This window comes from Narcine bancroftii, chromosome 2, assembly GCF_036971445.1.
Source record: "Narcine bancroftii isolate sNarBan1 chromosome 2, sNarBan1.hap1, whole genome shotgun sequence".
NCBI lineage: Eukaryota > Metazoa > Chordata > Chondrichthyes > Torpediniformes > Narcinidae > Narcine > Narcine bancroftii.
In genome coordinates, this window is record NC_091470.1 from 237,419,169 (window position 1) to 237,446,300 (window position 27,132).

Below are 27,132 nucleotides of genomic sequence, written 5' to 3' on the forward strand. Positions count from 1 at the left end.
CCATTGCATTTTGTCAAACATCCTCCTCTCTATTTTGCCTAATTTTTTAGTTAATCTTTAGCTCTGCTGATTATATTGCACCAATTCTGAAATCATATTTGCTCATTAACTTGCCTTTAACAAAGCTCTAATGGTTTCCTTCAACCACAGCATCTTGGTGTTTAATGCTCCTCAGAATCCCCTCTCCTCATCTCCAAAGAGATTCAATACCCAAACTCCCACTCCAAAATTCCTCACTCTCACCATAAGATGCATGTCCACCTTTGGTCTTACCGTGAGTTTTTGTTTGCAGCCACTTTAGCTGCCTGTTAAAGGTTCACCTCTCAAAGCACCCTGCGAGCATTTTCTCCAAACACATTCACATCAAAGCATACATAATTCGAACAGTTTATTTTAAAAATCATCTCTTAACTTTGACATGTTTCTTTTCAAAACTATTTCATGAGAAGCAAACCCCTGGAAATATAAGGTTCACAAACAAGTTGCTGAAGAAGATTCCAATGTAAAGGAAAGAGTTATATTGTCTAAGGTATTGGGAGGTGATTCAACTGCTTGGTTTCTAAAACATTCTCACTTTGAAAAAAACAAAATAAAAGAAGCAGTGAGGTAGAAGTGGATCACAAGAGAATATGTATAGAGATGTTACCCTGCATCAAAAGCCACCTGCACCATCACAGAGTTACCATTATCTATCAAATCATACAACTTCCAAAGAAATAGTAGCCTCTGAAGTTTCTTTTTGATATCCAATTAATTCAAATCCAGGCAATAATCCGAGATGATTATCACCCAGCATCTTAGCACCTATACTGGTCGGCAGTTCTTTAAATTAAATAGCATTTCTCTGATCTTCTTTCCTCTTCTCAGTAGCTCTATTACTCTCTCCAACAATTTTCTGAAACAGAGCCTCATTGACATATTTAACCTGGAGGAGTACTTCAAACACATTCACACATGACTAAAGTCAGCGATCTCACCCTCCAAATCCTCACGTAACTTTGATCCGGATTCAATGCCACTTCTGTTCTTGCACCCATCCATTCTTTTCATATCTCTGCATGATACTGCAACACATTCTTGACTTGTTTTCTAAGTCCCAATATCTGTTAATCTGAGGTCATCAAAGTCTGCTGTTTGTCCAAAGTTGTAAAGTCACATTTCACTATCACTTCTGTGTCCATTGATTTACATCAGCTTCAGCATTTGTAAAATACAAGTTTTAGCAATTTAATACTTTGTCTTGGATTTTTTTCTGTAATTAACTTTACAAACATTCGTCCTCTGGATTCCTCCAGAGATGGTCTCCTGATCGCAGCCAAACATAATCATTACACCTCCGGTAGCTATTGTTAACCCATTGTGGCTCTGAAAATCCCCAAACATCTCTGCAGATCTCCTTCTTTCTTTAAATCCATCTTTGGTATTATTACCTTTATACATGGCAGTGAGATGTGTGGGATATGAAGGATTTTTTTTTTAAATGATACCAGCATTAATCATAATTACATATGAAGGCATTGTCACAGTCTAGCTAGGCTCCACCTATTTGCAATGAGTTAATTCTGCATTTTAAATTTAGACATAACAGCATTTTAGATTGCATAGTATTCAAAATAGTAAAAGAAGCATATTTTGAAATTCAAGTATTAAAGTGAAATTACACCTGACATCTGAGGAATTGTGTGCTGTAGAATGGTTTGCTTCACTTTATTAGCTGAAACCAGGAAAAGTGCCCGCCTTATTGAAAGTGATTCCTCGGACAGAATTATAGATTAAGATATGTTGTGTTCTACACAAAGATTGTATCATACATTTTGAGCCTGGATGCATCATACACTGTTCATACAATACAGTAGCAGATAATTACTAATGAACTATGGAAGCTGTGTACAATAGGAAGACTTTTCATTCATCAATATTGGTGATCCTAAAGAAATGTGTTCTCACAATGAAACTAATGTTTATCAGTTAATTGGATAGCAGAAAATTAATATGGCAAGTCAATTAAAACCTGACCTAACTGTTAATTTTCAGTTGAAGTAAATAATATCTTTCATACTGATGAGCTTTTTTTATACACACCCCTTACACTCTCTATGATTTGTAAAACTTGACTTGTTCTTCTATTTGTGCGAAGATCAGGTGAGCTTGAGAGAATATCAGTCACCATTAAGTGCAAAAAGCATTGAATGCTTAAATTATTCCTTTCAAAATGAATTTTGTTCAAATGCATTCAGATAACTATCAGAACATATGACGTAAGACTTGTCTTTTGGAAATGTTATTTACTTACCATATTGATGGAGGCTCTGATCCCTCAATTTCCAAATAATCATACTTTTCTTCAAGCTGGAAATCTGTAAAAATGAGTGAGATGGTGTCCCCAAGTTCTGCGGCAATTGTCCAGGTGCAGTCTGCATTGTTGTAATACTCGCCAGGGAAGTTTGGACTGGAAATAATGCCACTAGATCCTTGTAGAGTTCCTCCGCAGCCATCTTCAGCTGGTTAGGAAAAGAAAGGCATTTGTTAGCTTAGAGCTCTGACATATCACAGGAAATCATCATGTCTTTAACTTAATGAAGTCGATTAAAATTGTTTATGGGAGCCGAATAATGATACACATGAAACACAACCAGCAATGGTCTGCATAGCCTTTTCAGGTTGTTGTAACATTTAAAAAGATCAAATCTGAAGAGAGAAAGGAAGCAAGACTAAGCCAAAGGAAGAGAGAAAGAATTGGAGAAGTTTGTGGTTGCAGAGGAGGTGTAGGGTAGTGGTGAGGAGGGGAGGGGTGGTAAGGAGATCAGGGCAAAGCTGAGTAGATTCAGATGCCAGTTAAGGTAAAAGCAAAGGAGGAATTTAACAGCAATGTTTATTCTTACAGAATGAAGATAGACTGAGTGACTGGTTTTCTGAAATTTGAACAGAAAGTGCTGGAAACAGGTCAGGCTGCAGAGAGTTAGAATGTCAGATTGAAAATCTTATGTCAGAACAGTTCTGATGAAGGATCTTAGACTTAAAAGATGAACTCTGTCCATAGATGTTGCTTGCCCTGCTGAGTGTTTCCCACACTTTCACATCTGTCTATGTGCAGAAACTGAGCAGAGGCATTTCAGCACGTGGCATCACACACTGTGGGAACTTTAGGCCATGTCAATAGCAGAAAACATATATGGTTTGTTGAATCACATCCAGAAAATATCTTAGAAATGGTCAAAGATCCTGATGAATAGTTCTCTAACTATCAAAATAGTCCCTCCTGTCAGGGAAAATGTTTGATCATATATGTTTGGTCACACATATTTAAATGAGAGTATCTGCTGGATGGCTGATGGCTAAAGCAGGGCCTAATCATAATTACATGCTAGCTGGTGTCACGGTCTAGCTAGGCTCCACCTATTTGCAATGAGTTAATTCTGCATTTTAAATTTAGACATAACAGCACGGTAACAGGCCTTTTTTTGGCCCACGAGCCCTTGCTGACCAATTCTACCCAATTGACCTACTTTTTGAAGGGTGGAGAAAACCCATGAAGACACAGGGAGAACATTCAAATTCCTCACAGAGAGCATGGGATTCGAACCTCAGTCCCAATCGCTGGCGCTATTAGTGTTGCACCCACCGTTACTCTCACAATGCAACCCTGATATCTTCTACTGTCATTGCTATTATGTTACTTCCATGACTCTGACACCAAGGGGACATCAGAACAATTCTTCCATGCATTGTACCTGGAGCATTTAAATATTTGACATTACCGGTCCAAATTTCGTACATTTCTAAAATGAATAACACTGTTTGATTGTTGTCACCTTGTCCTTAATAATTAATAACATTGAACAATGTCTTTAATTTGCAAGTGCAATGCAATCTGTGAGAATATGAAAAGCGTTCAGAAATCAAATTACAAGACCAAGGCAGCAATCGCTAATTGCCGGAGAAATGTGTAACACTGGGTTATTTTGTGACAGTTCTGCTTTTTCCACACGGAACCACAATCTGACCTTCTGAAGAACAATGATCATCTATTACTGCAAGGCATTGATAGTACGGCAAAAATAATGACCTGTAAACAAAATTCTACTTCTCAAGTGGAACTAATCATAAATCTTTATTATTAAAACACCGCATCAGAGTATAAAATGTGTACACTACAGGGTCAATGTTTCAGTTCCATGCATTAGGTGTCACTTTCATTACAAACCATAAAAGAATGGATACTACAAGATATTTTTTGTATTGATTTTAATTTGTTGTGCAACTGAGATGCTGGTTAATTCTTAAATCCAAGTTCAATTGATGAGAAGCTTGTATCTGGATGAAGCTAGTTATTATAGATTTATTGTTCTACCTTGATACTTACATTTTGAAAGAGTTCTGATTGGCTTGATAGGATGGGATTTAGACAAGGTCACTGCAATATATTATTATATTCCTTATTTTGGGGAGTGCTCTAAACTCTAATATACAAGTGAGCACACAATTCTCACATAAGCTTTTGGAGATTTCCAAGGATGAATTCGTTTGATAAAAAGTTTACTTAAAATTATGACTACATTCATAATCTATTCGCAAAATAGAAACATTTCATTTTACAACTGTTACACTGCATGAATTTCATAATCTCCTTTGATGAAGGACAAGCTTTGGCTATCTGGCCTCTCATTGGTGAAATGATACTTTTAAAAGGAAGTCTTGAAAATTATGAAAGAAACTAATGTGCGCTCTTTGGCCAGATTTTATAATTTCCCAAAGCCATTCTGAAATACAATCACTCCTTAAATATGGTAAGTGTCACAACCATTTTGTACACATTAAGCTCTTTCAAATAGCAACTGTTTTGTTTGAAAATGTTTAAAAATTGGTCAGGACAAGGAAAATATTTACCCCACCACTTGTGATCTGTCCTGCAGCCACTCTTAATTTTCTCCCATCGAAAACAAAAACACTTGCAACAACAGCACAAATATTTAGTGCTATTGTGTGCTTTAAATATATTCATCTTTCTGTTGCCACATGCCGATACCCATCTATTTCCCAATTTATTTTAAATTAACCCTTAATACACTAGTTAACCAATCTGCAAGGACAAATTATTTTTGTCACAGGGCATGTTCTTTTTATGGCATTGTGGTAAACCACTGTTAGGCGATGATTGGCTCCTGAGACTGATCATCCCCATAGTCCTTTGCATTATCCCCAGTTCACTCTGCCTTGATCAGTCAATGGCAGTTCCAGTCTATAGTTAATAAAAGCCTATCAGTTTTACAACTTCAGTCTTCTGTGATTATTAAGGGCGGATCAATTTTATTAACTATAAATTTTCAAGAAAGATGCAGTATCTGAAACATGAGAAACTCAACATCGACCCTTGTTCGTCTGATGCCCCGAACGTGTTCAAACTCTGGCTACGCTGTCTGGAGGGCTTCCTGATGGCAGCTGCAAATGTTACCACCACGGATTCAAAACGAATGAGGTTTCTCTTCTCGAGTCAGACCTCAGGGATTCCTGATGATCAGCGACAGTAGCTCATACACGGAGGCCATGGAGATACTGAAGGCTCAGCATCACAAGAAGGTAAACGAGGTCTATGCCAGGCACCTCATGGCCACCAGAAAGTCAATCACCAAGTATTTGGGGGCCCTCTGGAACCTATACAGAGTGTGAGACCTGCAAGGCCGTGACAGCCACTCAAATCACTGAGGACCTCATCCAGGACTCTTATGTGGCCGGCATCTGCTCCAGCTACATAAGGCAGAGATTCTTGGAACAAAAGATACTTGATCTTCAGAGGTAGATCTACAGAGGTTGAGCTAACAGAAATGCTGAAAGTGTCCTTCCAAAACTCGAATGATTACTTGGTGCCTCTCGGTCGCCATGGGCGCAGTTACCTTGGGATGGGGGATCCTCCCGCACAATGAGAGATTAATCACTGACATCGTCCCATTCCTCGAGTGACCTGATTTCATCTGCTGCTGCGGGTGATCACCCCAATTGCTACTTCTGCAGGTAGGGTAAGCACCCGAGGAGACATTGCCATGTCAAGGAGGTGGTATACACTAGGTGAAGATAAAGGACATTATGCCAAAGTCTTCTAGTCCAAACCATCTGCGAAACTTAGCAGCGCTGCATGCCAACAGTTGCCACTCTAGAAAGGGCAATTGGCATGAACTCCTCTGAGAACTAGAGATGCCATTTGTGAGTTACGAGGGCTGCCATTTTGGACTGAATGGCAAACAGCATTTTTCAGGCCTGTGGGACCACGGGTGAACAGCAAGGGTGGCCATCTTGGGATCGTGAGCACCCATTGGACTCAGACAGAGTTTATACTGGCCTCTGTCACCCTGAACCAAGACGGACCACACAACACAGATAAATGGGTGCATTATGAACTGTTTATTTAATAGCAGGAGTACAGGAAGTTTTATGCACCCCAATACTAAGCACCTATCCCTTAAGGTATGGCCCACCAACACAAGATGTCACTCATGTCCAAATCACATACAGCAGCCATCCATGGGACCTGCAATAGTGACCCTGACCATTGGATGCATAGTTTACAAATATTGTAGGCTACTTGTCATGCCACAACTCTGTGCCCCCTTGCTACTGGGGCTGGACTTCCAGTGCCAACTTCAGAAAGTTACATTGAAATTTGACGGACCCCATCCCTCCCCTCACAGGAGTCCTCTATATGCGATGTGTGGCCTCTTGACTCTTGAGGTCAACCCCCACCTTCACAGTTTGCCAACCTCACCACCAAATGCAAGTGGTAGTCATCAGGAGCAGGCAATACTGTGCCACAGAGAAGGCATTCATTAATTTGGAGGTTCAGTGTTTGTTGGGCAAGGGCATCATTGAGGCCAGTAAGAGCCCTTAGAGGGCTCTGGTGGTTGTGATAAAGAACAGGGAAAACAATAGGATGGTCATAGATTACAGACAGACCATCAACTATTACACACAGCTCAATGCTTAACACCTTCTCTGCATATCCGATATGGTCAACCAGATCGCACAATATCAGGTATTCTCCACCATCGACCCAAAGTCAGTGTATCATCAGCTCCTGATCCACCTGGAGGACTGCCAGTATATCACATTTGAAGTTGATGGCTGCCTATATCACTTCCTCTGGGTCCCTTTCGCCATCACCAATGAGGTCTCCGTTTTCCAGCGGGAAATGGACCGCATGGTAGACCACTATAAACTGCAGGCCATTTTCCTATATCTTGATAATGTGACCATCTGTGTCTACGATCTACAAGATTATGATGCAAATCTCCATAAATTCCTCCAGGCAGCAAAATGCCTGAACATTATTTATAACAAGGACAAATGTGTGTTCTGGACAGCATGACTAGCCATCCTTGGCTGCGTGGTTTAGAATGGTATCATTGGGGCTGTCCCCAACTGCATCAATCCATTGCTGGACCTACCTCTCCCAAATACTCTCAAAGCATTGAAGAGATGCCTTAGGTTCTTCTCAAACTATGCTCAATGGGTCCCCAACTATTCAGACAAAATTTGCCTATTGGTCAAAGCCACCACATTTACCCTGCCAGCAGAGGCCCAATCTGCATTTGACTGCATCAAAGATGACATTGCCAAGGCAACCATGCATGCTATAGATGAGTCCACGCCATTCCAAGTGGAGAGTTATGTGTCTGACTTTGCCCTGGCTACCACAATCAATTAAGTGGGCAGATCCATCACCTTCTTCTCACGCACCTTCCAAGGCCCTGAAATTCGGCATTCCTCTGTCAAAAAGGAGACTCAGGCCATCCTGGAGGCAGTACACCACTCCTTGTGGATCAGTGAGTGGTAGCATTCATGTTTAATAACAAGCAGAGGGGCAAAATCAAAAATGATAAGATCCTCAGTTGGAGAATCGAACAGTCCACTGACAACTACAACATCCTGGTAAACTGAATGAGCTTCCAGACACTCCATCGCTTGTGCCATACTGCAAACACTCCATAATAACCTCTGTCATCCCAAAGTGACTAGGCTTTTCCATTTTATCAGAGCTCAGAACCTATCATATGCCATTAAGAAAGTCTGTACAAAGACTAAAAATTGCCAGATTGCGCCGAATGCAAACCACAATTGTACAAACTGGACAAGGAGTACCTGATGAAAGCTACCCACCCCTTCAAGCACCTAAGCATTGATTTCAAAGGGCTCCTCCACACCTCCAACTGGAATGTTTACTTCCTTACATCATTGACAAATACTCATGTTTCCCTTTCACCATCCCCTGCCCAGACATAACCGCAGCTACAATTTTCAAGGCCCTTCGCAATATCTTTACACTCTTTGGGAACCCCGGGTTCATCCACAGCGACTGGGGAACCTTATTCATGAGTGATGAGCTGCAGTGGTACCTGCTGGCCAGGTGGCATTGCCATGATCAGGACCACCAGCTGCAACCCTGAAGGGAATGGGCAAATGGAAAGGGGGAATACCACAGTCTGGAAAACTAACCTCCTGGCACTGAGGTCACGGGACCTCCCTGTCTCTCAATGACAAGAAATCCTCACAGACATTCTCCACTCCTTCCAGTCACTTTTATGTACGGTCAATAACAACATGCCTCATGAATGGATGTTTGCTTTGCAGAGAAAGTCTGCGTCAGGGACCAAGCTGCCCAATTGGCTTAACTCCCAAGGACTGGTCCTGCTTCAAAAGCACGCCAGACAATCTGAGCCACTAGTTAAGAGAGTCCAACTTCTCCACACTAAACCCCTAGGTTGTCTTCCCCGATGGGCGCGAGGATAGAGTCTCGATCTGGGATCTGGCATTCCTCATCACCACTGACCACCAACAGACACTCCCCCCACCGCTGCTACCTTTGGGGCCCCAATTCTGTGGCTGACCACTCTCCACCTCTGGCTACTTTTGCCACCCATGATGTCCCAGCACCACACTCCCTTACCCCCTCACCTATTGCCCCCACCTGATGAATTATAATCGGTGATGACAGGCCAACTCCACAAGATGCTCAGAGAGCTACGGCAGCCCCCCAAAATTACTATGTTGTTCGCTGTGGCGAAGGAGACCCCCGATAGACTTCATCTGTAAAATCTATATATGTTTTTTTTTGTAACCCAGTCCTTTACCTCCTTTCCCTCTGCCTGACATGATGCCTCTTCACTCCGGTCTCTGCTCAATCTAAAATCTATATATGTATATTTATTTTGTTTTCTTTTCTTCTCACCCTGCAGGTCTCTTCTTGAAAGGAGGGGTGAATGTGGTAAACCACTTTTATGCGATGATTGGCTGCTGCAGTTAGATATGCTTCCCAAGACTGATCGTACCCATAGCCCTTTGCATGTTCCCAGTTCACTCTGCCTTGATCAGTCAATGAGGGTGATGGCTGTTCTAGTCTATAGTTAATAAAAGCCCAAAGGTTTCACAACGTCAGTTTTTTGTGATTATTGGTGGTGCATCAGGCATCAAAAATGTATCCAAGATAATAGTGAGTGAGAATTTTCCAAGCAAAATATATCCCTTACAACATATATGGGGGATGTCTTTTTTTTTTATATAAACCTATTTTACATGTTGGAATAATAGGTAATAGAGGTAATATTGACAGACATTTAATAAAATCTGCAAGAATCCTTGCCTTATTTTCTTGAGAGAATTCACTCACTCCATGAAGAATAAGGGTGTTAGAATAAGGGCCAAGGAGAGGAATTTTAAAATTCATTGAGGAAGGAGGTATTCTTCAAGCTGCTTCTGGAGTATGAAGTGGGAACATGTGAAGTGTTCAGATTAGAAATAGAGATGGGCAAGGGAACAATGCAAGGTATTGCTTCTTATTTGGAGGAGGTATAGTGGCTCACCAGAGACTTAATCAAATCAGCTTGGGAGGTTCCGAGTGATGTCGTGATGTCACAATGTGATTACCTAATTTGGAACCCGTGGGGTTTTCAAAAGCTGTCTGTGGTGGACTAAATAAACGACGTTTACTGAAGTTCGACTCAACTACGTCTGATCATTTTTTCATTCTTCCTTTCGCACTGTGACACTGTTGCTGTGCTAATGATCCAAAAAGGCCCAAATGGACAATGCAGCGGTTTTGCTCATACTGTCCATCCTTTGAACTACTCAACCTGAAGTTTGGTTCGGGCAGGCTGAAGCGCAGTTCCACATTTGTACTAAGTATTATCATGTGGTAAGTGCCCTTGAACAGGACACAGCAGGTGGAGTAGTGGATTTCCTTTGGGACCCACCAGCTCCCAGCAAGAACAAAGCCCTAAAAGCCCTCCTTCTCCAGATTTAGGGTCTCTCATGACACGAGCGAGCTGCACGGCTCCTCCATAATCGATGGCCTGGAGGAACTGTACCCCTTCGGTGTAAATGAACAATATATTGGCACTGGCAGATGACCATAGGCCTTTCTTGCTCTTCGAGCAGTTTGTTTTAGGGCATGTGACAGAAGACATCAACTTCATGTTGGGTGATGAGGACTTTGATAACCCTCAAACAGTGGCCGCCCGTGCAGACATTTGTGGCATGTAAAACAGCAGAGCACAAGGGCCACAGAAATTAGTGCTGCATCACACTGAAAGGCCCAGCCTCCACGAGTAGAGACGACAAAGCGCACGTGCCCCCAGATAAGCTTGTCTCTGTGGCAACCACCAGGTGCTTTTACCATCAACGCTAGGATTCTGGAGCTCATCATTGCCGACCCCATGCACTTTTTGTGGCTCATGGCTATGGCGACTGGACACCTGTAGCAGCCTACTGTAACATTGCCTAGCAAGGTGGAAGCCATCCTCAAATTTGTGAGGCCCGATACCATCAAAGGACTCCAAGAATTCGTGGCAATGGTCATTTCTATTGTTGCTTTCTACCGTCTGCAGCTCATATTCTGAAACCCCTTTTTGACCTCATCCAACGGTGCCAAACAACTAGTGGACAAAGGAGACGACGATAGAATTCCAGCAGACCAAAGATGCCCTAATGAAGGCCACATTGCTGGTCCATCCGCAAATGGATGTGCCAACTGCCTTGACGATAGATGCATTGCACACAACAGTTGGCCGACTATGGACTAATGGACTATGGAAGCCTCTGCCCTCTGAAAATGAAATACAGTACATTCAGTAGGGAACTGCTGGTGCTGTACCTAGCGGCCAGAGACTTCCGCTTTTTTTTTTAAGGTAGGAACTTCAGTTTTTACTGACCACAAACCAGTAATATTCACATTCACAAAGAAATCAAATCCCTGGCTTGCCCGGCAGCAACACCATTTATCTTATATGTCTAAATTTTCAACTGGGATTAAACTATCTCCAGTAAGAGTAAAGTGGTGGCTAATTCCTTGTCCTGCTCCTTCATTCAAGCAGAACGTGCTCTCTCTCCAGGGGTAGACTACATGGTGCTTGCCAAAGCTCAGTGGCTGGACGACAAACTCCCGGCTTATAGAACTGCTGTCATTCACCTAAAACTTGAGGATGAAGCCTTTGGGCTGCAAGGTAGCATTCTCCTGTGCAACGTCTCCACAGGTCAACCTCACCCTATCGTCCCTGCTGCATGGAGATGTTGCATTTTCGATGCCATTCATGGACTCTCCCACCCCTCCATTCGAGCGATGGTCCACCTGATAGCTGACAAGTTTCTAAAGACGTGCACAGACTGCAAATCTGCAAAAGCACCACTTCATCCTTTCCAGCCACCCCAGTACAGATTCGACCACGTGCATGTCGACATTGTCAGCCCGTTTTCAGTGTCATGAAGGTCCAGATACTTGTTAACAGTCATCAACAGATTAATTAGGTGGCCAGAGGTAGTTCCTTCAATGGACTCATTGACTGATTCATGCGCTGGAGCTTTTATTTCTACTTGGGTATCACGGTTTAGCCTAGCCATACACATCACCTCGAACTGAGGCCCACAATTTACCTTTGCTCTCCGGAACATTTTGTCATGACTGATGGGAATACACCTCTACCACACAACCATCACCATCCACCACCTGCAGTTGAATGGCCTGATGGAGCAGTTCCATAGGCACATGAAGGTTGCACTGATGGCCCACCCCCCAGGGAACAGATTGGGTGGACAAGCTGTCCTGGATCATCCTGGGAATAAGAATGGCACCCAAGGAAGATCTCAATTCCTCTTCAGCAGAGTTGGTTTATGAAGCCCTTCTCATTGTACCTCGGGAGTTCGTGCCCGCAGCGTGCAGACAGTAGGTGCCACTGAACGAAGTCTTTGGCAGACTGTGGTAGTGGCTTGGAGAATTGCTCCTTTCCTTGATGTGGGAACTGGGGCCAATTACATCGTTCATCCCAGAGGAACTCTGGGACTGTGAATTTGTGTTTGTGTGTGGAGGTGCAGATGGCCCACCCTCATAGAGGCCATATAAGGGCCCCTTCAGAGTGCTACAAAACAATTGTACAACTTGTGTACTATACACTGGGGGCATTTTTAGACATTTTTGATTGACCGACTAAAGCTCCCTCATCTCCACCTTGATTGGCCCTTGTGACAACCCCCAAAGTGAAGGCATGGATGACCGCTTGAGTGGTGGACAGTAATGGCACCAGAGGTTTAGCCTCCTATCGCTGGTTCTGGAGGGGGAGGGCACATAGCGATTCACCCGAGGCTTAATTGAACTGGCTCGGAAGGTTCCGATTGACGTCATGATGTCACAATGTGATAACGTCACTTGGAAAGCGTGGGGTTTTAAAAAGCTGTGTGACTGTCTGAGGAAACAACTTTTACTTAACTTTGACTTGACTACGTCTGATCATTTTTCTCGTTCTTCATTTTGCACTGCAACACAGTTAGTGTAGAGAGAAATGACTCGTGATTAAGCAGGGATTCAGCCCAAGCAAAGTCGAACCAAAGTTATGCAATTGCAATTTCAAATGTTTGCTCCCTGAAGAGGGCTAAATGGAACATGCCTACAACAGAAAAGGTAGGTGAATCAAAGTGATTCTGAGGGAGACATGAAATAAAACAAATATGGCACGTCATCCGAATTATTCAAATTTAAAGGGTAGAAGAAGAGATAGGTGCACAGCAGGTGTCGGCAATAAGGATCAAATGATATACTTGAAGAGTACAAAAAATGCAAGAAAAAAAACTTAAGGAATCAGCAAGGCTAAAGGAAGATATGAAATTGCTTTGGCAGACAATGTGAAGGAAAATCCTAGGGTTTCTACAGGTATATTAAGAACAAAAGGATAGTAAAGGACACAATTGGTCCCCTTGAAAATCAGAGTGGTCAGCTATGAATGGCACCAAAAGAGATGAGAGATCTTAAAATTGATTTTTATTTTGCATCACTATTAATAAGGAAACTGCCATAGAGTTGAGGGAAGTCAGAAAAACAAGCAGTGAGGACAGGGAACTTATACATATTAAAAAGGCAGAGATACTTGCTGTCTGTCAGCAAATAAGCTGTATAAATCCCCAGGGGCTGACAAGATATTCCCTTGGACCTTGACCCTGAGAGAAATATTTAATAATGTCCTTAGCCACAGTTGTGGTGCTGGAGGATTGGGCAATAGCCAACATTGTTCCATTGGTTCAAAAATAACCCAAAAAATGATAAGCCAGTGAGTCTGACATCACTGTCCGGTAGATAAAGTATTGGAAGGTGTCACAAGAAATCAGATGTTCATGTATTTGGATAGACAGGGACTGATTTTAGTTATAGTCAACGTGAGTGGTAAGTGATGCATAAGCAAATTTAAGGATTTTTTTGAGGTTACCAGGAAAGTTGATGAAGGAAATGCCATGCATGTTGTGTAGTAAGACGACAAGATCGCACATGGGATGTTAGTCAGAAAGGTTCTGACTGCCATAGGATTGGAGGGTAGCTCATGTTGTTCCTTTGTTTCAAAAATGCTCCAAAGGTCACTTTGGAAATTATGATCCAGTGAGCCTGATCTCAGTCATAGGTAAATTATTGGAAAGTGTTCCAAGAGATAAGGTGTACAAATATTTGGATGGCCAGGAAATTATTAAGGATAGTCAACATGTTTAATATACCTTGAGTTTTTTTTTTAGGAGGTTGCCAGGAAAGTTTATGAAAGAAAGCCTGTTGATGTTGTCCACTGACTTTAGTAAGGCCTTTGACAATGCCTACATGGGAGGTTAGTCAGGAAGGTTCAGATGCTAGGTATTCAAGGTAAAGTAAAAAACTAGATTCAACAATGACTATATAGGAAAAGTCAGAGAGTGGTAGTGGATGATTGGTTTTCAGAATGGAGGTCTGTAACAAGTGGGTGTGCCTCAGGGATCAGTGCTGGATCCATTGTTGTTTTATCATCTATATCAGTGATGTGGATGATAATGTGGTAAGTTGGATCAGCAAGTTTGCAGATGACACTAAGATTGGAGGGGTTGTGGACAGCAAGAAGGTTTTCAAAGCTTAGAGAGGGATCTGGACCAGCTCAAAAAATGGCAGATAGAATGTAATGCAGACAAGTGTGAGGTGTTGCATTTTGGAAAGACAAAACACGAAAGGATATACAGTAAATGATAGGGCACTGAGGAGTGCAGTAAAACAGAGATCTAGGAATAAAGATATATAATTCCATGAAAGTGGCATCTTGGGTGGATTGGGTTGTCAAGAGTTTTTAGCATATCGGCCTTCATAAATCAAAGTATTGAGTACAGGAGTTAGAATCTTATGGTAAAGTTGCAGAAGACATTGGTGAGACCATATTTCTTTTTTTTTTGTGCAGTTTTGGTTACCTAACTAAAGGAAAGATATCAATAAGATTGAAAGAGTGCAGAGGGGATTTACTAGGATGTTGCCCAGACTTCAGGAACTGAGTTACAGGGAAAGGTTAAACAGGTTAGGACTTTATTCCCTGGAGAATGAGGGGAGATTTGATAGAGGCATTAAAGTTGTGAGAGGGATAGACAGTAAATGCAGATAGGCTTTTTCCACTGAGGGTAGGTGAGATACAAACCAGAGGTCGTGGGTAAAGGGTGAAAGGGGAAATGTTTTTGAGGAACATGAAGAGGTACTTCTTCACAGTGTGGTGGAAGTGTAGAACAAGCTGCCAGCTGAAGTGGTCAACGTGGGCTCAATTTTAACATTTTAGACAAATTTGAACAGGTGCATTGATGGGAGAGATATGGATGGCTATAGACTGGGTGAAGGTCAGTGGGACTAGGCAAAAAAATGGTTCGGCACAGACTAGAAGGGCCTGTTTCTGTACTGTAATATTCTATGATTCTATTTCTGGGACTTCAGAAACTGAGTTACAGGGAAAGGTTAAACAAGTTAGGAGTTTATTTCCTGGGATTTAGAAGAATAAGCGGAGATTTGATAGAGGGATACTAAATTATGAGGTGTATAGATGAGTAAATCCAAGTAAGATTTTTCCACTAAAGTTAAGTGAGCTATTAACCAGAGTGCATTGGTTAAGTGTGAAAGGGGAAAAGTTATTTTCTAAAAAAATATTTCGACATGAAGCATGGTAACACAAACCCATGCCTCTCAACTACACCCCACTATGGTTTTTGAGGGAATTTTTCACACAGAGTGGTGAGGATATGGAACAAGCTGTAAGTTGAAGTGGGGAATCCAGGCTAAATTTTCACATTTTGGAAGAATTTGAACAGTTACATGGTTGGGAGAACTATGGACAGCTATGGACTGGGTGCAAGTCAGTGGGACTAGGCAGAATAATAGTTTGGCACAGACTAGATGGGCTGAAGGGCCTTTTATCATGCTGTGATGTTCAATGGTTCTATGGCAGACAAAGAGGAAGAAGGAATTTGAATGGGTTTACTCCAAATACATATTGGGTTTGTAGGTTACTTGGTCACATGGGTGTATTTGAGCAGCAACTTTTTCATGGGCTGAAACGACTTGATATTGTGCTATATTCCTAATTTTTTAAAAAAAGTTAGAAAGATAAAAGCTAACTTCAAAGATGTTGATGGACATGCAAATGACATGAAGGTAAGATGAAGGCTGAGGTGGATTCATAATTGGGAAGATGATCTATGGATCAAGGCAAATGCAAAGGTAGGTGACTTTTCAACCAGATCACGCAGAGCTAGTCCCCAGCCTAGAATTGGTACTGACCAAACCCCGACACCTGCATTTACTTCTTCAGATGTGCTGTGGTTGTTTCAGGACAGAGTTTCAGCAAATTTGATGAGCACCCCAAACCCCAAATTCCAAAGTACTTGAAATAGGCTCAATTGTAAACATATTTGACAGTCAGAGATTTTTTAATGTGTATGAAATGGAACAAAAGAATGGAAAATATGTGAAAGATCAATGAAAGTGATCTCTAAAAAGTATTAAGAAAAGCAAAGAATTCTTGAGTCATCTTGCCTTTGCATTTCTTTAAGTTTTTTTTTCCCTCCTATTAAATCAGTGGGTCACAGATATTGCAGCAGGCCAAAGATGTGAACATAGTGCAGTGATACAGCATGGTAATAGGCCCTTCTGGCCCATAAGCCCATGCAGCTCATTATAGCCATGAAACCTACTCACCTGCATGTCTTTGGAATGTGAGAGGAAACCAGAGCAGCCAGAGGAATGCACACAGAGAATGTACAAACGCTTTACAGTGATAGTTTAGAATGCAGATTGCAAGCGTCTCAATGCTGTTTTGCTAACTGCTACAAAACCATGCCACCAGATTACATAAAAACTCGAGATGTGGTAGAGTGGGGCAACTGGAAGGTAGAAGGCCATCAACACAAGCTGGCAAAATTTGCAGGAAATTGGAAGAAATTTAACAGTGAAATTATACATTTTAACGGACAGAACAAGGGAAGATTAAACAGTCAACAAAGGTGAGTCCCTGCATAAGTCTTTGAACCTGACAGGATTTGTAAGAGGAGCTGTCATTAGAGCATTTAGGAGCCCTTTGGTTCATAGATGACAAAATAAAAGGGAGAATGTGTTGAAATAGTGGTTAAGCTCGACCAGGAATGCTTTCTGTTTACTTCATTTATACTTGCGGTTGTGAAAATTCCAGAGGGGATACTCCTGAAATTTTCAGCTTCAAAGTTAGACAAGATGTTCTCTTGAAGCAAAGAGATTTGAGGGAGACTTGATAGAGATGTACCAGTTTATGATAGATTTTAAGAGTACATTTTGCAGAACTGTTCCAATTTTAAAAATGTGTTCAACATTGAAACAAATAGACCAATGAAAAGACCTCTAGTCATGCAAATATGTGATTTAGAAATGGGGAGGCCACTGAGCCGCCCCCCACCCACCCATCCAGATCACTATTAGGTCAAGGTCAATCTGACTGAAACCTCAACTGATTCCAGTTTTCTATAGAAACAGTCACCCAACGAATTATGCAAATTCTAGACCTGAATCAGAACCATTACCTTCAATTACTTAAGCCATTCAGAACATTCAACTGGAGAGGTAGATGAATGAGAAAGACTTGAGAGAAAATGATTTGCAAAACTATAGGGAAAAGGCAAGGCAAGTTCTGATTAGATAGCTCCCTGGAGAAGGAGATATTTATAATCCTGATGGGCCCCAACAGCCATCACCTGTACTTTAATGTTTCTTACATTCAATTTTCCCTGGCGCTTTGTGCAAATTTGTTATTTTCCCCATATATCAATAGCTTCCAGATGATCACTTACAATTTTCTATTTAAGATGATGGACAGATTGAGCTTCACCATACATTTCACGTGGGATGCAGTGTTCTCACTCACAGCCACAACAGGCAAGAGGCTAGTAAGTTTCAGCGATGACAAACTGAGGCTCCACCCCAGATAACTCCAGGAGCATTTTAACAACATCACAATTCCACACATCTATAATCATCAAGGACCCTTAGAAATTAATTTTAATTAAAAACAATAAATGAAATGAAAAATATCACTGAAACATTAATTATATTTAAGATCTTGTGAATTGTCTCATAATTAAATTCAATTATTTTACATTTTAGTTTATCTTTACAAGTACCTGTTTGGCTACAACAAGAGTTTGGGTGCATTAAATCTAGTCAAGTTTATTGTCATCTGATATTACAAGTATAACCCAATGAAAGTGTTCTCTAGTCCTCAGTAGAAAGCATGCAGATATACATCCGGACATAACATACACACACACAGACAGTCAAACAATACATAAGCACAAGCATTTAATCTTTACAAATAAATAGATAAATAAATAAATATTGTTTTATTCATATGTCAGGCTCGGATGGTTAGATTGCTCATATGGGCAGTTCCTTTGGCTGCTCAGCATTCTCACTGCCCATGGGAAAAAGCTACTCCCTCAGCCTGTTGGTGCAGCCTCTGAGACCCCTGTATCTCTTCCCTGATGGGAGCAGCTGAAAGATGTGTGCAGGGTATAAGGGGTCCTCTTCAGACAATGATCCTGGTAGATAGGCAGATAACATCAATAAGGGAGGGAGACGCCTGTGATCCTCCCTGCCATATGATCTGTGGATTGACCGCCAATCCATTTCTCTGCAGCAGCCATACCAGTACGATGCAGCCAGCCAGGATGCTCTTGATAGAACTCCTATAGAAGGCTGACATAATGATGGCTAGTAGCCTTTCTGCTTCAGTCTTCAGGAAGTGCAGTCGCTGTTGTGGCTTTCTGACAAGTGAGGAGGTATTGAGTGTCCATGATAGATCACTAGTTAAGTGAACTCAAAGGAACTTGGTGCTCTCATTGTACACAGGACATTATAGCATAGTATAGACCATTCAGCCCATGATGTGTGCCAACTTAAGTAAACCGACCCCACAAAAATCTAACCATTTCTGATCTCGCACCCATAACCCTCTTTCTCACATCCATGTGCCTATCCAAGAGTCTTTTAAATGCTCTTATTGTACCAACTGCCACCTCCAATCCTGGCAATGTGTTCTAGGCACCCATCACTCTGTATAAAATTTATCCTTGACATCTTCCTTAAACTTTCCTCCTCTTAAAGAGATTACCTCGGGTATTTGCTATTATCACGCCAATGTTGTAGTCTGTGTGACAATAAACTCATCCTCAAGAGTTTAAGCACTCACCCACATAGAGAGATGAATGCAGTTGTGTTAAATGTCAGGTTAAGGTTGAGGAATTGAAGCACTTATGGACATAGTGCTGGGCCCAAGGACTGAGCCGGAGAACAGGCTCTGATAGCTCCGTGGTTATAGCACTGGTCTTGTAAATCAGTGAGCTTGTTCCTTGCTGGATCTTCATTTCTGTCAGGGGTACTGGACAAAGTGGTGACTCTCTACCTGCCTTACTGTAGACCAAGTTAAAGAATTTCATGCATGTTACATCCTAAATTAAGTGTCACATGACAATAATAGAATCTTTATCTTTACTCTGGACCTCCACAACAATCTATATTTCCACAATACAGGGCAGTAATGTAAAAACAAGGAAGATGCTGAAGTGAAGGCTCAAGTTAGCTAGCACATCTAGATTGAACCACAGGTTAACCAACAATATATTTTCACTGTTTGTTTGTTTATTTATTTGTTTAATGCTGCATGACCTGCTGTACGAGTTTGTTTGTCTGGACAGCATGCAAAGCAATATTTTTTTAAACTCTATCCTAGTACATGCAACAATAAAAATTCATTCCATGTGAGCACTAATCAGAAAGTGGGAACAATGATCATCAATTTATAATATGTATTCTGGAAAAATAAAATGAGTTGATAAAACAATTTAAAAAAAAAAGGAAAGCAATCAAGCGATCCAAGATAATTCCCTCATCCAATTTTAATGCCCTTTTACTCATTAGTGAAACAACTACATAAAATAATGATGCCTGAAAATGATTCTGGCATAAAGCGTGCAGTGGCATCTAATACTTAAAATAATCCACATTGTTATCAAATTATTTTGATGAATTTTTATCTGTTCATGAACATTTCATGCCTATTTCTTAAAAAGCAAGATATTTACTTTGATTTTCTCCTGGTTACTATAATTTTGTGAGTTGAAGAGAATTGACTAAATCTACAGCTAGAATTGCTATAGAACTAAACCATGGGAAAATCTCCCAGCAGCTAACAAGAATATATCTTAGTTAATCTGGTAACAATTTGAGACATGTTTCCTCCAGCCAGCCATAGTAATTATATTTGCTTGTATCCAAGCAATTTCAACTAACGTTGAAGCAGAACTTTAATTTTTTTTAAATGTGTATTTTCAAAACTACATTTGCAATGCATTCCTGGTTAATGGTGGTAAAAAGAATATATATGGAGGAACCTCCTATTCTGTTTCATCAATTGCAGATGTATGGCTCAGAACTTGTTGATTGCAGCTAACTGCACATTCTGACTGAGACAAAGTATAGCTCTACACTCTCCATAAGATACTTTCTTGCTGGATGAAAACCTTCACATCCTGATTGGCAAAACCCTTCACCTCTTAATTGATTCACTAGAACAGGTAAGAACAAATCCCCATCCACAAAACTGCTGAGAAAATTTATGACATGGCAAAACCAGCTGTTTTGCATTCTCCCAATGCTCTCTTACTTCAGTACTGAGAATTGTTGGCAGACAAAAAGGTTCACAATCCATTGAAATTAAAAAAAAACAAATTACCTTTTATTCTAATCTTTTTTTCTTGTAATCATAAAAAAAAACATTCAAATATGTCCCCATGGATCCTGTTTTGGAAATAACCTCACCAAAGGCCCACACATGGACTTTCTAACTTGTAGTAAATGCTGGTGTATTCAAGTCATTTTACTCTCCAGACTGGTTCAATGGCAGGGCAGATTGATTGGAACCCTGCAAGAAATTTGTCATGTTTGGGATTTCTAAGTGTGGGTGTTTATGAGTGTGAATGTCAGCAATTCTTTACAGAATTTAAGGCAATTACCATCCTCAGTCTACATCTTGAAATCTACATCATTTAAGTCTCAAGTACAAAATGACCACAACCAAAAACAATGCCTAAATGAATGCAGGATATATATATTTATAAAACTACTCACATTTGTAAAATGAGTTGTGCAATTTAAAAAAAATAACAGATCTCTGAAAACTAGCTCTTGCTCAATTGAACTTTTTAGCTCAATTTTCAAATACATTCCAATAACTTTCAAAATAATCTACACTTAATAAATTAATATCTTCATGGTCCTATCATGTATTACCCCTAAGGAAACAAAAATCATTCCCAGACTTGAAGTGGAAAGTATTTTCACTTTAAAATGCTGTTATATCTCAGGAAAATGTGACTAAATCTACCTATATTAACAGGTCAGGTGATTGGAAAGTGGAATCCATTTATGCTCAATTATAAAACAGTTTGCTATGCTTGAGTTTTGTATTTCAATCCTTTGGAAATGCTAATTTAATAGAAACTGTTGAGTTAAACAAACACCATTAAAAAACACGAGCATTCTAAAGAAGAGTTATAATGTGGGAACGCTGATATGGCTCTGAAGGACTTGTTTGATTTCACATGGCATTCCATACTCGTATCAGGTTAGCACAATTCAAACAAAAGGATTAAGTTTTATTGTTGGATTCTAGCACATTAAATAAAACCCCATTGTAAATCCAAAAATTCATTGCTATTCTCTTCCCAGCTAAAACCCCACTGCAATATCCATGTATTGGTAATTAACAATTGTTTATTTTTTTGTGAATTAAAATTCTATCAAAGAACAGGCATAGATTGTCAAGTCAGGAGAGTGCTGAAGATTTTATGGTCACACTAGTTATGGTTGGGAGTGTGGTGATATGTAATTACACCACTAGGTCACTAGGGGTCATCCCAGTGACCTTGTACATAAAGCAGTCCAGAGCTACAGTCGAGCCTTTCAGGTTCGTCTTGCAGAGAAACGAGACCTCTTAGTGTACGTATTAGTTTATTAAAGCTATCTTATACTCGCACAGCTGTTGTGGTTAGTGTCAGTACAGGGAGGACGGGGAGGCATGTGACTTTCAAGGGGAAGCTCCAATAATGACGATCAGTGGATGCATGGTTTTACCTTGGATACAAAGGCCTCACGTGAAAGGTGGAAAAAAAAAGTGACAGAGTCAGTCACCACCAACAGTCACAGGACGACTGAAATTGAGGCCACAGGAAAAGACGACATCTGGTTGGGCCTCATCATATCACAGAAGATGGTTAGGGTTAGGGTTAGGGTGATTGTCCAGAGGATAGCTTTCACCATATAAGGGAAAAAAATGAAAGGATTGTTATCTGTCACATTAAAGTTACTATAATTTCTTGACTAATTGCCTCAGAATAAGGAATTTGTATCCCTTTCCTCATATTTCTTTCTTTTCTTCTTTCTTCTTCTTTGGCTTGGCTTCACGGACGAAGATTTATGGAGGGGTATCTCCACGTCTGCTGCAGCCTCGTTGGTGACTGACAAGTCCGATGCGGGACAGGCAGGCACGGTTACAGCGGTTGCAAGGGAAAATTGGTGGGTTGGGGTTGGGTGTTGGGTTTTTCCTCCTTTGTCTTTTGTCAGTGAGGTGGGCTCTGCGGTCTTCTTCAAAGGAGGTTGCTGCCCGCCGAACTGTGAGGCGCCAAGATGCACAGTTGGAGGCGATATCAGCCCACTGGGGGTGGTCAATGTGGCAGGCACCAACAACTCACTCTAATTTATGTAGATAGCAGGGAAACCACCAGTCCAGCAAGAAGCACTGCCTTTCCTTTGGTATTGCAATCACTCCAAGTATTTACAGGCCTCCCTTTCGTTCATTTACACCTTTAATTAATTATACTATTCATTCACTTCCTAATAAAACATGTTTTTTTTTTTCATTTTTGGTACATCAGCATGTAACCCAAGATACAGGGCTGAAAAGTTGGGGTGATTATCCAAGGATGGCACAAGTTGTTGATTAATATATTTCTAGACTTAGAATCTCAGTGTCTGAGTGGATAATCTAAATTTCTAAGCTATTATTGCCATGACCAGCATATAGTTTCTTTTCAATTAAAATGTCCAGAAATCATTCCCATACACTTCTTTCATGTCTAAATCTAATAAAAATTGAATATCCATATAACTTATAAATTTTTGTACACAATTTTCATTTGCAAAAGCTGATTTTCCATGATACAGTAGAAGTCTGAAAATATGGACTGCTCGGGGATTGGGTCGTGCAGGAATTTTGATTTTTCCTGATTCTCGGTCAGTACTTCTAAAATTCAAATTTAAGGAGGAATAAAGAAGATATGAACAGGTAAAATTTGATAGTTTATTTATTAGCATATACAGTATGCTTCATTTATCAAAACAAGCAATACAGGTAAAATTTGATAGTTTATTTATTAGCATATATAGTATGCTTCATTTATCAAAACAAGCAATTTTAAAGAAAAATAAAGTGGTTGCTTGTTGCCATTGTGCACCAACAGACAATTATGTGTGCACACACACACACAAAAGATTGTTAAATTTTCAAAGTTTAAGAGTTTCCTATGTTATGAGCCCAGAGGATCCCCAAACTCAGCAGCAATAGAAATTCACCAAGACAAATCATTATTTAAACAAAAGTTGCTGTTAATTATCTTTAAACATGATAACAGGATCAAACTTTAACGTTATTTTTAACTTAGCCTAACCTAACAACCCCCTTCTAAGCACATGTGTATGTAATGTGTTAGTAAGTTCAGAAAAGTTATTTGGTTCACAGTCGAATTTCACATCTCATTCTTTCAAGTTCACTGGTGGCAGGCAATTCTTATACTGTGCACAAAATTTAATATTGATGAATTTCACCAGGCTTTGATGCCTCAAAGGTAAATGGTTACTGCTCAGTCAGGTTCTTGTTGGTTTTCAGAGAGAGAGATATGTTGCTCGTTCGACACCCACGACTGATCCCTTCCGATCAGCCACTTCAGTGTCTTGCTGAAGAAACTTGCCCCACCACGGTTTTCCAGATGATAACCTATTTCTTTCAGGTCACCACAGAGTTCATTTTTGTTTCCTTTATTTCAATTGAAACCTTATGCAGCTAGCCATCTCTCTTGTATGGACCACAAGAGCTTTGAACAGGCTGAACTAAGAACTCACAACCTATCTTCAAAATGGGGTTTTTCCCACAAGCTTGTAGCTGGTCATGTTTCAGTTTCAGCTGCTGCTCAACTGTAGAACTGAATTCTCACTCACAGAAAAGCACATGACCCTCTTAGAATAGCCAACTGCACTCAGACAAGACTGTGGCTCCAGACCTAATCTTCCAAGATTGTTGATTGGTTCCTTTCCAAAACAATAATCCATTACTCCACAACATGTCCAATTAACACCTACTTGTGAAGTCCTTATAGGCATCCTTCAAATTTTTTGCAAAGGCACTCGACTTTTGCAAAGTTCTGGGATTTTGAATGAGTTCTATTTTTAAGTGTATGTATGTGACCTACACTAAAAAACCTGCCACAATTTATCTCCTTTAAAACATATCTATATACAATACAAAATATAACAATTTGTCACGCCTAAAAGTCCAGATTCTTGGGTGGCCCAAATTTCTGATATCTGGATTTTCGGACTTCCACTGTACGTATTTATGGCAAATTTACCTTGGGTTCTCATTTACTGTAGAACTCCATCTCTTACACAGACAAGAGAATATAACATTTTGAGTCTCATTACCTGGAAAACCAGCTTCAAAATTATATTTGCTGCCTCACAACAAGGAATTAGATGTAGGTCCACTTACAAAGAATCACTCGCACCACACTAATACAACACACATCTATAATAACATCACACCTTCCTACATACCGTGAACTTCACGAATATTCAGCATTCACCTCACAGAACAGATAGGAAAAGGCAATATTCAGGTATCAACTCAAAAATATATTTTTTCTAGATTTGCAGATGATATTTTTTTAATAAACTTTCCTGCTACGTTTCATCTTTAATGTTGCAAAGTCTGATATTGCACTCGAAAAATCATCCAGATCACCCGACAAACTCGTGGGAGCCCACTGGAAGCAGAAACGTCACTAACAGTGCAAAAGAGAAAATTATGTAGCAGGTAACTTGTGGCATGAACTATGTCCTTTAGATTTCCTAGAAATCTTTTGCAGCTATCCTTCATTACTCTCTTGAATTAAAGGGCAATTATCATAGTTCTGCCCTTATCCCTGATTAAAATTAATGGCTCATAATGTGAGATAACGATTTAAGATATCAGCATTTGCTCACTCACAAGCAGTTACAGTCTTAAGTTACCGTCAGCAATAATGGTTGCAGTTGGAACATTCAGAAAGCACTCACTTTATGTGAACTTCAACTAATTACAAACTGTTCACACAGCAGGAATCAACTATAAAGTCTAGCTCCATCAGGAGTATCTATATATTTAATGTTGTATTAAGTTATAATTACTGCCGACAAACTCTTGGGTCCTGAAATTTTTATTTCGCAATCTGTAGTCTTAATCCCGTCAAAAGCATCAAAGTATGTTTTCTTTTCAATAATGCTTGTTTTGAGGTTTTCATTTAACCAATTGATATCCCATTCTTTATCATCTTTTATGTATAACAGTTTATTTTATTTCTCTCTCCTTTGCTTTTCTTCCTGCTGACAGGCATTATTCAGTCTAATAGGCCAAAAGCCTGACTTCAGATTGTCCTGTCCAAACACAACACATCTTGGGCAGGCAGAAAACCAACGGAAATTTAGAAGATAACACAAATAGAAGTGGTATGAGCTAGTAAAAGTTTGCAAGTCACCTTGTGAGTCCCTGGAGCACTTGTCTTTCACTGGAACTGCATAAACCCAATGTTTTTAATCTGTTTGTATGCAGTTGGGACATGTTTCAACCTGCATCAGGCAACCCAGCAAAATGGTAAGATTTAAGATTCTTTTTTTTTTGTTTCCTGCAATTAAAGAGTGGAGCAGATTTCCCCCAAAAAATATTTTAATTTTTCATTTGAACCTTCATACTCTGATATCACTTTACTTTAAATCTTATCACGATTTTTAATATTTAATTAGTGAATGAAAAATGCCTTTCATGGTTATCTTCTTTTACTAGCCAGCAGCACTCATTTTGCAAACACAAGCTATTATTCCAGTAAAATTAAACAGCAGTTCACAGCTGGAAGATCAAGGTGCAAAACAGTCCATCTTAATAGTGGTTGTCACTGAAAACATTAATGTGGGAAATCTGGGCATCAGAAAAATAAATCATTTGGCATGAGATCTGTGATTCAGACTATAAGCAGTTCACATTTACAATTTGTTTAAGTATTATCTATAAAATTTGAAGGAGGAAGTTTTCAATCATCAATGTAGAATTGATTTAAAAAATCTGATATCATGTTTTTTGTTTAAAGCCAATATTATTTAAGATCAGCCATGTTGTCAAACTACATACATGATTGTGAACAGTCTCAATATGCAAATAACAATTCAGAGGCTCACATCAGCTTTAGAAAAAAATTAAAAATTTATTGAATATATAAGCAAAGCATTATCCAGCTCACAGATAGTGTTTTTTTAAAAACTTAAAAATTAGAGAAACATGTAGTACAAAAATGTGATTCGACTTGCCACAGCAGCAAAATGTGATCATCCTAATTCTCAGTTTTCTGTTACCCAACTGCTCAAGTCTTTTTCCAGGGTTTTATTTGAATGGGACAAGAGATACTATATTCATTCAAATCAACATATTCCTCAAGTCTTCTCCAATTTTTCCACCAACTAAACTTATAACTATCGCCCCAAGTGATTTACTTCTTTCTGACTGGATATAGTTCATTCTCTTCATACCATCCAGGGTTAATAATCTTACTTGCTTCAGTTAAATCCTTTCACTCAGAATAGTCTCAATTGCCTCTCTTCAAAACTAGAAATCTGGTCAAAGCTAAAAATTAACTGTGAATTTATCATGCACCTTCTTGAGAACTATCACTTCCTTCTTGTCGTGCTCCTGTTGTCGCTGAACAAGTATTTTATGTAGTTCAAGTATAACTTCTTGCCATCTAATCAAGCGTTCCTGCTGAACTAAAGGATTCATGGACATGCACTTCACATTTAGTTGGTCTAAAGCTTTTGCTCTTCTGAGGGGGAAAAATACAATACTTTAGTTGTCTCCTGCAACAGAGCAGAGCAGTGGCCAAAGCAATTAAAGCATGATGGTAAGAGCATCCTTCATTTCCTCCCTCATACAATCCTGGTGATTTATATTATGCACTTCTAAG

The 27,132-nt window shown here is 40.0% G+C and overlaps 1 protein-coding gene and 1 long non-coding RNA gene across 3 annotated transcripts in view; one reads left to right on the forward strand and one right to left on the reverse strand.

Annotated features, from left to right (window-relative positions):
• Positions 1-2,289: 2,289 nt before the first annotated feature.
• Positions 2,290-27,132, reverse strand: part of LOC138753096 (CUB and sushi domain-containing protein 3-like) — a 691,055-nt gene continuing 666,212 nt past the window's right edge. The window contains exon 5 of the mRNA XM_069915685.1: positions 2,290-2,501. Within this exon, the coding sequence (XP_069771786.1) occupies positions 2,290-2,501 (212 nt within the window). The remainder of the gene's footprint in view (positions 2,502-27,132) is intronic.
• Positions 9,960-27,132, forward strand: part of LOC138752638 (uncharacterized) — a 59,150-nt gene continuing 41,977 nt past the window's right edge. For both annotated transcript variants that reach the window (XR_011350796.1, XR_011350797.1), the window contains exons 1-3: positions 9,960-12,934; positions 16,635-16,791; positions 20,232-20,388. This is a non-coding gene — a long non-coding RNA (uncharacterized lncRNA). The remainder of the gene's footprint in view (positions 12,935-16,634; positions 16,792-20,231; positions 20,389-27,132) is intronic.